This window comes from Eufriesea mexicana, unplaced genomic scaffold (genome assembly GCF_001483705.2).
Source record: "Eufriesea mexicana isolate 0111107269 unplaced genomic scaffold, ASM148370v2 scaffold7348, whole genome shotgun sequence".
Taxonomy (NCBI): Eukaryota; Metazoa; Arthropoda; class Insecta; order Hymenoptera; family Apidae; genus Eufriesea; species Eufriesea mexicana.
The window spans coordinates 3,808-15,622 of record NW_016915156.1 but is presented as its reverse complement, the minus strand read 5'-3'; the positions used below and the strand labels follow the sequence as shown (position 1 = coordinate 15,622).

General features: G+C 34.7%; 3 protein-coding genes across 3 annotated transcripts in view; 2 read left to right on the top strand and 1 right to left on the bottom strand.

The window, feature by feature from the left end:
• Positions 1–4,836, top strand: part of bent (projectin protein bent) — a 67,830-nt gene extending 62,994 nt beyond the window's left edge. Inside the window, exons 92-106 of the mRNA XM_017907230.1 lie at positions 90–223; positions 321–528; positions 625–777; positions 863–1,089; positions 1,184–1,474; positions 1,575–1,946; positions 2,068–2,124; positions 2,333–2,496; positions 2,567–2,666; positions 2,757–2,899; positions 2,984–3,140; positions 3,229–3,546; positions 3,656–3,769; positions 3,870–4,112; positions 4,239–4,836. Of these exons, the coding sequence (XP_017762719.1) occupies positions 90–223; positions 321–528; positions 625–777; positions 863–1,089; positions 1,184–1,474; positions 1,575–1,946; positions 2,068–2,124; positions 2,333–2,496; positions 2,567–2,666; positions 2,757–2,899; positions 2,984–3,140; positions 3,229–3,546; positions 3,656–3,769; positions 3,870–4,069 (2,638 nt within the window). The 3' untranslated portion in view covers positions 4,070–4,112; positions 4,239–4,836. The remainder of the gene's footprint in view (positions 1–89; positions 224–320; positions 529–624; positions 778–862; positions 1,090–1,183; positions 1,475–1,574; positions 1,947–2,067; positions 2,125–2,332; positions 2,497–2,566; positions 2,667–2,756; positions 2,900–2,983; positions 3,141–3,228; positions 3,547–3,655; positions 3,770–3,869; positions 4,113–4,238) is intronic.
• Positions 4,837–4,879: 43 nt separating this feature from the next.
• Positions 4,880–6,875, bottom strand: LOC108552608 (uncharacterized). The gene is made up of 6 exons (XM_017907240.1): positions 6,708–6,875; positions 6,205–6,618; positions 5,932–6,130; positions 5,609–5,839; positions 5,321–5,527; positions 4,880–5,251 (listed from the first exon to the last, which is right to left on the bottom strand). The coding sequence occupies exons 1-6, from the start codon at positions 6,873–6,875 to the stop codon at positions 4,926–4,928; spliced, it is 1,545 nt and encodes a 514-aa protein (XP_017762729.1). The 3' UTR covers positions 4,880–4,925.
• Positions 6,876–7,464: 589 nt separating this feature from the next.
• On the top strand, positions 7,465–10,000 carry LOC108552607 (UBX domain-containing protein 7). The gene is made up of 10 exons (XM_017907239.1): positions 7,465–7,749; positions 7,902–8,147; positions 8,225–8,499; positions 8,594–8,860; positions 9,102–9,162; positions 9,236–9,372; positions 9,439–9,487; positions 9,565–9,650; positions 9,727–9,896; positions 9,966–10,000. Exons 1-9 carry the CDS (start codon positions 7,710–7,712, stop codon positions 9,883–9,885), a joined length of 1,320 nt encoding a protein of 439 aa, XP_017762728.1. The 5' UTR covers positions 7,465–7,709; the 3' UTR covers positions 9,886–9,896; positions 9,966–10,000.
• The last annotated feature ends 1,815 nt before the right edge of the window (positions 10,001–11,815 follow it).

The window sequence follows — 11,815 nt, the reverse complement described above, 5'->3', positions numbered from 1 at the left end:
GTTATGCTCACCTGGTACACCGGCCAAAATTCTCCACCGAGATCTCCATGCTTTCTTCTCAATTTGCACGTTTCTTACTTGTCCTCTAGCTTGTCCGGTGGTGAACTGTTCGAGAGGATCACGGCGGAGGGCTACACCATGTCCGAGGCCGAAGTTATCAACTACATGAGGCAGATCTGCGAAGCCGTGAAACACATGCACGAGAAGAACATCATACATTTAGGTAAAAAGATCCGTTTTTCTTTATAGATCGTTGTTCAAAGAGACGAAGAGGGTTTTCTTCTGCTAGAAAATTAAATTCGCTATTATCCCTTTTTCAGATATCAAACCCGAGAACATCATGTGCCAGACGCGTAACAGTACTAACGTGAAACTGATCGACTTTGGCTTAGCTACGAAACTCGATCCCAACGAGGTGGTGAAGATCAGTACCGGCACGGCAGAATTTGCCGCACCTGAGATCGTTGAGCGCGAACCAGTCGGCTTTTACACGGACATGTGGGCTTGCGGTGTCTTGGCTTATGTCCTGTAAGCAATAATCCGCCTCTATAGGAGAGACGCAGGCTTTCTTCCTATTTTCTTCCACGACGATTACAATTAATTCGATTGAAATCCACTCTACAGGTTAAGCGGTCTTTCCCCGTTTGCCGGAGACAATGACATCGAAACTCTGAAGAACGTGAAGGCCTGCGACTGGGACTTTGACGAGGAAGCCTTCCGCGACGTCTCCGAAGAAGGCAAGGACTTCATTAGACGGTTGCTCGTCAAGAACAAAGAGTACGTTCTGTTCGTGATATATCGATGATACACATCGAAAAATCTCGATACGAAATGACGCATTTATGAATATCTTCCTGTTTAGAAAGCGCATGACTGCCCACGAATGTCTCCTGCATCCCTGGCTAACCGGTGATCACAGTAACCGTACGACACCAATTGCGAGCAGCCGGTATCTGAACTTTAGAGACAGGTTGCGAGCCAAGTATGAGAACTGGGACAAATACGTTCTTCCTATTGGTCGATTAGCCGAATATTCGTCTCTTAGGAAACTGTTGATTGAAAAATACAAGATCTACGATTCGTGCTTTGGTAAGAGATAACGCTCCTCTTGGAAAGCGGTGTATAGGGTCGAGAAAAATTTCTCACTCGCTAAAATCCGATCGTTTTCAATCGATATGCTTAGATCGACGACAAGCGGCGCCTAGGTTCGTCATAAAGCCGACCAGCGCGTTTGCATACGAAGGACAGAGCGTGAAATTCACCTGTCGTGTGATCGCAATTGCTTCTCCGACTCTCACGTGGTTCCACAACAACCAGGAACTCCGGCAGTCCGTGAAATTCATGAAACGATACCACGGCGACGATTATACCTTCATCATCAACAGAGTGAAACTAGAGGACAGAGGAGAATATGTGATTAGGGCAGAGAATCACTATGGCTACAGAGAGGAAGTCGTCTTCCTGAATGTGCAACGTAAGTTTCAAGTGTCCTATCGTTCACTATTTTGCAGCAGCATGTTTTCGGAACCATAAGCTATCGGATGATTAAAAACATCATCATTCTCGACTTTCAGCGCTACCTAGGGAAATTCCAAAATACAGACCAGAACTGCACCCAGTCCGAAGGAGAGAACCACTTGGTTACAACGTCTGGCTAGAGACGATCGAATCGGCACCCAACTTCACCTTCTTGCTTCGACCTCGTGTCATTCAAGTCAGACAAACTTGCAAACTACTTTGCTGTCTCAGTGGTAATCCACCACCGACGGTGAAATGGTACAAAGATAGAGACGAGCTGTCCAAGTATCACTACGCGATGACAAACGCAGACGGTGTTGTTACAATGGAAATAATAGACTGTAAACCAGAGGATAGTGGTAAATATCGTTGCGTCGCAACCAACATCCATGGAAAGGATGAAACTAGTTGCGTAGTCATCGTTGAAGGTAATTTAAAGGAGGAACATTTATATTTTATATTTTATATTTATATTTTATATATACCTGTACAGCTTACCTTTACCTTTATTATCGATTACAACGAAACGTATGAAATATTTATTCATAGGCACCGGAGAAACCGAGGAGCAACTTAAATTAGCGCACGACCTCCTACATTCCGGAGGTAGGATTATATTTGCACAAAGTTGTCTTTTCCATTTAGTTTCCTCGAATCAAAGACAAAAACAAGAGATGAACAGACGTGCATCTGACTTTCCTACATTTTTCGTTACTTTTCTTCCAGCATGCAGTTTGATTAGATTCGAAACTAATTTTCCAATTTATTTTCTTGCACGACGATAGAACTCTTATCTTATGTGACAAATTTATAGATCGGAAATTCATCGAGCAACCGCTAAAACCGGCACCGCCACCGATCGTGACAGTACATAAAGCCGGTGGATACAGTGGATACAGTTCTACTACCACACAGGGTCATAACTACAGTAGTACTACTACCACTAAGCATAATTCCACGAGTTCATCTTCCTACAAGGTAAGTGGAACGGAAAAGAATATGGCATCTGTAAAAGAAAGATACTTCGACAAATACAATTGTGTTTTAGACTACTGACTCCAGTTCGGAGAAACGAAGTGTCAAGAAATATGGACTCGATACCGCCGGCAGTCCATCTCGGTCCAGGAGTACGACAAAGGAATTGATTTGTAAGTCTGAATTATTTTTTTTAGAAATAATCGCATCGATCGAACGAACGACCGTGATAGTTGCTTTTGCTTAAATATTATTTCACGAAGATCCTCCGGATGAATCGATGAGAGCGCCGCAATTCACGAAAAAGTTAAACGATCTGACCATCAATGACGGAGAACAGTTGGAATTAACCGTGAATGTTGACGGCGATCCAGAACCACAGGTTAACTGGTCTAGAAATGGCAAGGCAAGTATTTCAATATATACGAGAAGAAAGTTAAATACTAACGAAATCATGACATAACCTTAAATCGATAAACATTCCTTTTAGACGCTAAGTTCGTCTGGAATAATGAGCTTGAAGTACAAAAATGGAGTTGCAACTCTCACGATCAACGAGGTATTCCCTGAAGATGAGGGTGAATATACTTGCCAAGCGAGCAACAGCATCGGTACCGTAACTACCTCTTGCAAATTAACCGTGAAACGTAAGTAAATCACGAAAACTCGTAAACAATGAATCCTCGCTGCGAAAGGGTAGAGATGAATAATTGAAGAAACGCATGCGCATTTCAGCCATGGCGAGTGCAGCGGGGAAAAAGAGAACTGACGATAAACCTCCAAAGATCGTAGACCACGTGACCAGTATGTTTGTAAAGGACGGTGAAGCCGTAACCTTAAGTTGTCGAATAATTGGTGCGAAAAAATTCGATGTGGTCTGGCTTCACAATAACAAGGAAATCAAACCTAGCAAAGACTTCCAATACAGCAGCGAAGCTAATATCTATAAATTAAATATTGCCGAGATCTTCCCCGAGGACTCTGGTACATATACCTGCGAGGCATTCAATGACGCAGGAGAGAGCTTCTCGTCGTGCACATTAAACGTACTTGGTGCGTTGACGATCATTTCCCGAACTGCCTTTCTCTACTTAGTAGAATAAATACGTGCCGATTCCAACTCGAAGGAACGAAAGATTTTACAGCTCAATTTTGTTTGCAGTTCCAAACGAGGAACCGAAGAGTCCAGTCTTCGCGACATTCCCACAATCTGCAACGGTAAGCGAAGGCGAATCGGTTACATTTGTATGCAAGACTGAAACCGCGCCTCTGAAAGGTAAGCGAAATCTTCTACCACTTCCGTCACGAGAATTCCTAAAGTGTAAAACTTTCATAAATTTTAATACGCATTTTGTTTTAATGACACACACACACAGTAACGTGGTTGAAAGACGGAAAGGCACTCCCGGAATCTAGCAGCAGGTACCTCTTCAGTTCAGACGGCGACAAATCGTTCGAGTTGCGTATCAAATCGTGCACTGCTAGCGACGTTGGTCAGTATGTTGCTCGTGCGATTGGTAAAAAGGGTGAAACCAACGCTGCTTTCGCCCTAAATGTTACCAGTGCTAACGAATAGTGAAATCGCTGATTTCACATGTGACAAATCGCAACACGACAAGGTTTGATCTAAGATTTATTTATTCTATTTATATTCCTCTTCCCACTTCATTCCCCATATATTATAAAATAGAATGTATCAATCACAAAGGTTTGATTATTCCTTTGCTTTAACGTATCTCTTTCAGGTTTCTAGAATTTTATCGGGAGGACAACGATAAGAAAAAAGAAATATGTAAAAATGAACTGTATAAATATGCGACTTCAAAATAATCGCGATCATAAGCGACGTAACGCTCGTGTATAAAAGAGAAATTGGAAAACTACTGTATTCATGCTATTCTATATGTAAATTATCATGGAACGTTATATTTACTTTTTGTGTGCTTATCATATCGCAAAAAAAGAAACAAATGATATCGTCATATGATAAAAAAAAACAATCCAAAGCGTTAAGCAATACGGATAGCACGCGCAATCTATACGCTAATACGAGCTTTGCTGTATACACGAATTAGCATATTTTAAGTACACAATCGTACATAACGGCAGCGTAAGATGTAAACTGAAAACATTCGCTATAGTCAGACTTGCAGGATAACCAGCATCCTCGTACATTAAAACATCAATAAAAAAAATCTTGCTAGGTGGCTATACGAGGTAGTTTAACTCTGCCGAGATGTACGTCCTTATTCCATGTAATCGTACGCACTGTCGTGTTATACATGTTTGAAGACTGCTTCCGTTACAAAATTTCAGATAAATAAAACATGATTCAAATATAAAGGGTATAGATTTTTCATTTTCCTTGGATTTATGGTACTATAATTATATGAGCCATTTTACGTCACATTCGAGTATATAAGATATTTTAATTACACAGTGGAGTACAAAGAACAGGGATCCATAATTTTAAAACAATACGATTTGGGGATAACGGTACGTGTATAATCTTTTCTTATTATAGTGTGTGCATGCACGTATTTATATTCATCATACACAGGGGTTAGCATCATTACACCAATACCAGAAACGAGCAGGAATCTTATCGTGTACCAGACGCTATGGCCTATTCTGATAGGCTTAATACGCGCCATTACAATACGATCTACATCTTCTTTCAAACATTCTCCTTCCTCGCAATCAAAGTCTTCTTTTGCGATATCAATTCTTGTGAGAATCATTTCATCTACATCATTGCCTTTTAAAAATGATAAAAATCATTATAAAAACAAATAAATATTGTCAATATTTTTTATCCAACATTTACCGGTTATAAGAAACGTTGTATCACTCGTAAGAGTCGCAATTATTTGCTTAGAAAGTCTACAGTGTAAACGTTGGGTTATCCAACAATCGTATTTAAGCCAATAAATATGAATGGACGATTTCAGAAAAATTAAACATTCATTCACAACAACATGAGGAGGAACTTCGCTAAAATTCTCAGGTGCACCCGCACCTCTTGTCCACATACCTGAAATTATTCAATAATTACTAATAAATACCACCAAATATTTACAAGTGCCTTTTTTATTTTATAAAATCAATTTTTAACCTGTGTGAATATCAAGAATATAGACTGTACCAAACTTTAATCTATATATTCCCACACCACCTACTACGAGTAATTTATTTCCTATAAATACAGTAATCATATGCCTCCGTGGAACTTTTAACCTTGCCTGATAGTACCATTTTTTAGAAAGAAGGCAATAACGTGAAATAATTTCATTAAAATGTCCATTCTCTAATCTTAGTTCTCCTCCAACTGTATATACACTAAAACCTGAAACATTGTAACAAACCCTTAATTAAATATTTCTACTTCCTTAACAAGCCTCCACAAAAATGTATGAGAAATATTTATAATTTTACAACCTCTAGCAACAACTTGCATTCCAGTTAACCATTCTCCTGGATACTGAATACTATGTAATTGTACACATTTGCATAGAGCATTACCATCCCAAGTATACAAATATGCAGCCATGATGCCTTTTTCATCTGTTTCATATATGACTGTACCTTGGATAAATTTGGGTTGCCTCCTTTCTTTGATATCCACGATATCTGACAGCTACAATTAAAATATTTAAAATTATATTTTATAAAAATCAAACATGAATAAACGTATAAAAAAATATTATTTACCACGTGATGCTCTATCCATCCACTTCTTATGTAATTTAAATAATCTGTATTAGATCTTACATTATCGTTTCCTATTAACTGAATAATATTTTCTGCGGGTAATTCAAAAAGCAAAGATTGAGGAAGATTATCGAATTGGTCTAAGCAAACAGATAGACAAATATCTTGTAATATCTTTATGCTCAGTTCCTGTGCTAATAACCATATGTCAATTACTTTCTCTGGCAATAACCAACATAAAACTATAATATCTATAATATCATTTGTCAGTTCATCAACCACAAACAATATACTCAATTGTAACAAATTTAATAATTCTATAAAATTATCTTGCATAAACTTTGTCATAGAAACCTTTATGGAATGACAATCGATGTACACACAATCTTCATGATGAACCCATTGAACAAAATTCTAAAAACATTAAAATTATGTAATTACTGCACAATAACGTACGAAAATCTTTTTATATTAACTAATTATACGTATATTACAAAAATAACCTGTAAAGTATGTAAAGCAATGTCATAATTAATGGTGTGTTCCTTATTGTGAGAATCGCTAAAATTGTGAGAAAATAGGGATGCAAAATAACAACTTTTACTCGCAAGTTTTTCTCTATTCACGTTTATACGATTTTTATTTAAAATCAAAGTTAAGTATTCCTCCATGCTGTATTATCAACATTACTTATCCAATGAACATTTGTTTACAACGGTTTTTTGAATCGCCAAATACGTTTTGATCCTTTTCATTATCTTTGAAAAGAGAATTAGAATTAAGCTGTTATTATTTGCTAATCGAGCAAAATTATTGTTCGAACAGAAAATAATACACATCCAATCGTTTAGAAATATTATTCGTTGGAAAGCGATACCACATATTATATCAGTACGTACTATTCAGAATTACAAAGAAAACAAGGCTAAGGAATACGAGTCCGATTGGTCGCTGTGATTTATTTTTTCTATTTAGCTTGGTTTACTACTTAACTGTATAAATTATTACAAAGTAATACGATAAAATGAATTACAATTTAAAAAATTCTCAAACATCTAAAACTTTATTTTTGTTCTTTATTATTATTTACCCCATCCTTAATTGTATAGCAATACTTCATTTTAATTAGTACAATGATTACCGTGCACGTTAATTGACAATATAATATATGCTATATTAATAATGTTAGTAGTTACTTAGAAATGATTTTTAAATTGTATGATATACAAGTGTAATAAATGTTAAGTCTATCTTCTACTTCGTCTGTGGTTAAAATGTTTCTGGAATCATTGAATCGCAGTGTAGACAACCGTTTTTGTATTGAGCATAGGATGTGGGCGCTTCGCGTTGTTGCGATGTAAGAAGCACAGAATATTAAATTTATGGTTAATTTGGATAAAAAAGCTTTGGAAACAATCTGAAATGTTGTGCAATTAGCATTAACCTACGAGTTATGTTAATATCTATACATTTTATTTTATGTATTTTTGTAATCTAAAGACACAATGGATCAAGAACTTATTGAAAAATTTATCGAAGTAACGGGTAAGTAATGTATCGTTTTAATAATATAAAAAATTAGCAAATTTATTCCTATTTTATATAAAACTTTTTTATTTAAAAAATTGACAAATGACGCATCTTTAATTATTTTATATTTCAATAATGTTAATAAGTTACTTTACATTTGTTATTAGGGGAGAGTGAAGCCACAGCTCATCAATATCTATCATTAACCGATGGAAATGTGGAAACTGCAATAAGTCTAATGTTTGATAGTGGTCAAGCACCTGAACCGTTACGCACACCTGATCCAGAACCAGAAGTGAGACCTCCCATTTTACCAGTGCAGGAAGTTTTGGTTCCATCTGGTCCAATATGTTCTCTTCCAAGATTATCAACTAATGTATTTGACAGATTTAGGGATTTTGCAGTAGAAACCCGTGAATATATTTTATTTTATAGTAGATAACAACATATAAGATAATTATTTTGTTTAATCATTCCATACTTAATGTAGAACGACAAGAAGAAGAAATGACAAGAAAAGTAGCTGGGGTGAAGCAACTGTCTTATTGCAAATCAAAAAGACTGGAGGACTTATTTCGTCCACCATGTGGTATTCTCTTTCTGGGTTCCTTTATGGAAGCCCGTGAACATGCCAAATCATTAAACCGTTGGTTACTTGTAAATATTCAAAACCCGCAAGAATTTTCTTGTCAAATCCTTAACAGAGATGTATGGTCCAACCAACAGATTCAAGAAATTGTAAAGGATCATTTCGTTTTATGGCAAGTAAGTATTTCAGAACATGTATATCTAACTTTTATTAGAAAAAAGGAAGAAGGAAACAAAAAAGATACATTAATATTAATGCATATCTAAACAGATTTTATCAAATACAAGTGATGGTAGTCGTTATGTGCATCTATATGATGTATATGAATACCCCTATCTAGCAGTAATAGACCCTAGGACAGGAGAGTGTATCAGAACTTACAATCATATTACTGTAGATATTTTAATGTCTGCTTTAAATGACATGTTGAGCTCGCATCCATCACCGGGATGTGTAACAAATAATTCAATTCATTTAAAAAAATGGAATAACTGCACTGCCACATCAACGAAAGAAAGTTCTGCGTCCAATTCGTCAGTATGTGTAAAGCTTTCAACATTTGAATTTGGTTATTTAACACGTTAAACGCCACGCCGGTTCCTAGGGACTGGCGCTAGATTTTCCGTTCAGAACTCGCCGGTCCGTACGGGCCGGAAGGATCCGCATGACAGCTAACTGGCGTAAACGGAACGGCACGTAAAACCGGCGTGGCGTTTAACATGTTAATTTCTAAGGTTTTACTTCACATTTAATTAAAATTATTATATTTTACTTGTAGGATTGTATTAGTAATTCTGTTAAGGCATTTAAACATACAATTGATAATTTGGATGATTCGGGTAAGCAATATTTTCAAGTATTTATAATAATAGATTTATATCTTGAATGTCTACATGATTATTATACCTATAGATATTACAAATGCTACGACAGCTATTCAGAATTCAAGTACAAGTATGTCAGTTGATACATTTGAAAATATATCTAAAAAAAGAAGAATGAATGAATCGAGTGAATTGAACGAGAAAAATCAAGAAACAAGTTCAAAGGTATTATTAAAATACACGTAATTCAGTAGATAATTGTGACAGAATAATACATGTTTATTATTTCAGAACGAACGATCGTACGAAGTAAAGTCCGATATAAACGAGACTAAAACCGGTAAAACTTTTTAATTTCATATTACCTTTTATTACAGCTGATTTCTTGCGATTAATAAAAGTGTATTTGTTATGTAGATAGTGCATCTGCTCTAAGACTTTGTTTAAGACTGCCGAATGGTAAGAAAGAAACAATATCAATGTCCGCCGCAAATACTATAGAAGTAAGCATAACAATTTTATTAACGGTATATTTAGCAACATTAAATCAAAATACACGTTAGTTCTTATTTTTTATAGGACTTCGTAAATAAAATGGAAAATATGGGTTACGCTTCTACCGAGCATACTTATTTAGTACCGTTTCCCAAAACAAACATTGGGACGCTTTCTCCTCAAATACATTTATCAGATACGATTTTATTTCCAGCAAATACAGTATTTATAACAAAAATATAGTGGTCTGTTAGGTAAGAGTAATATGTTTTCATAAATTAAATGATATTTAAATTAACGAAGTACGTTGTATACTGTTGCAGATGATCTATTATAGCCCAAATATTTCCTTTTAACTACATTGTGGAATATATCATAAGTTTGACGAGTATTACGTATCTTATAGTATATAGAAATACACTGTCATGCATATTCACTTACCATGTATGTGTAATTGCAATCATATTTGTCAGCGTTCATTACTATCGTTATAATAATTTTTAATATGTTTTAAATGGAATAATGAAATGTATAGTAGGTTGAATCGTAGAAATTTAATTGACTTTTGTATAAATAAAAACAAAATTGACATCATTTAGAATAATAGAAGTTGCAAAAATAGATTTTCATCTTCAGGTATCAATATCTTTTTTCTTATGCGAAACAATATTTAAGATGTGCTTCCTAAATATGTATGTATCGTTTATTTTCCAATATCTTTTTCTTTTCCCTATTAAAAGTGTTTTAATTTTTCAACAACTTTGCTGAATGTTAATAAGAATAGACAAATTTTTTTAAAAAAAAAAAAAAAAAAAAACAATGAAATTTTTAAATTTTATTTACGTTTGTGAGTAAAAAATTACATTGAATTATATTAAATTTTATGTCTTACATATAATGTAAGGTTTGTACAAATAATATAGAATCATTTATTTATATTACCTTATATGAAATTATACATATATTTAATACAATTTATGTTGGTTATACATTCAAATGACACAAAACTAAGCATCATATATTTAGGATAAGATACATAACTTAATATCCATTTCTTGCCAGTTAACTGCTTTATAAGTACAAAAAGAGATATTAAAGAATATGAAAAAAAAAAAGATAAAAATTTCATTTAAGTAAATTGATATAGTTTCTTTGACAAATTTAGTACACAAGTCATGAATAAGCGATTCCCACCTACAGATCCAGGAATATCTTTCTGTAATCTCGGATAGCAACCAAACGTTATCGACATATATTCGACTGCTAAGTGTTGTCATGATTTGATGTATGGAGCAGATTACTAGTGATGTGATTGACTATACATTGTCCGTGTATGTGTGGCTATACCAGTTGTATGTTCTGCACAATAAAATAATTAATAATAGAAACTTAAATGTTACAATGATTTATGATGTGTTAACACAAATGAAAATCATGAAACCTTAAATAATAATTGGTGTTATATGAAAATATTAATCGTTTTATTTACTCACAAGGAGAGTGCAAGTCCGAGTCACCGATTTAATTGAAACTTTGCAGGTTTGTAGATATCGTTGCAGTTTTCTTAAACATGCAGTTTAAGAAAATATATCATTATAGCGGCAATTACTCAATAGTTTTTGAGATATTTACCATTAAAGTTTAATTACTTCCTTAATTATAGATTTATTTCCAGTAGTTTACAAGTGGAATCGTGGCCTAACGGCGATAGTCGAAAATTATTACTCTGAAGAACACGGGGTTCGATTCTCGTCCATAGTTGGTAGTTTTTTCAATCTATTTTTTATTTTGATTATTAGTTTATTCTTTAAATTATGTTATAGAAATTTTTGAGAACAATGGAGGAAAGGATAGACAATGAATTGAGAGATACAATAAAAGGAACCGAAGAAAGTACAAAATTATACAATAGATGATATTAATAAATATAAGAAACAGCGTTTGATATTTTACATCGATACTTTAGCATATGGCTATTTCAAAAACGAAGCATCTTCCCGCGGAAACGAGGCACAACTTTGCCCAATCGCAGAATACTTCTAGTCTACGCGAATCCAACATACCGGTAACACATGGTGTAATGTTACAGTAAAACTTTCAGTCCCGCAGCGGAACGTTTCGTGCCGTAATGTTATCCATTATCAATCTTTTAATTACTGCAATTGACGAGAGA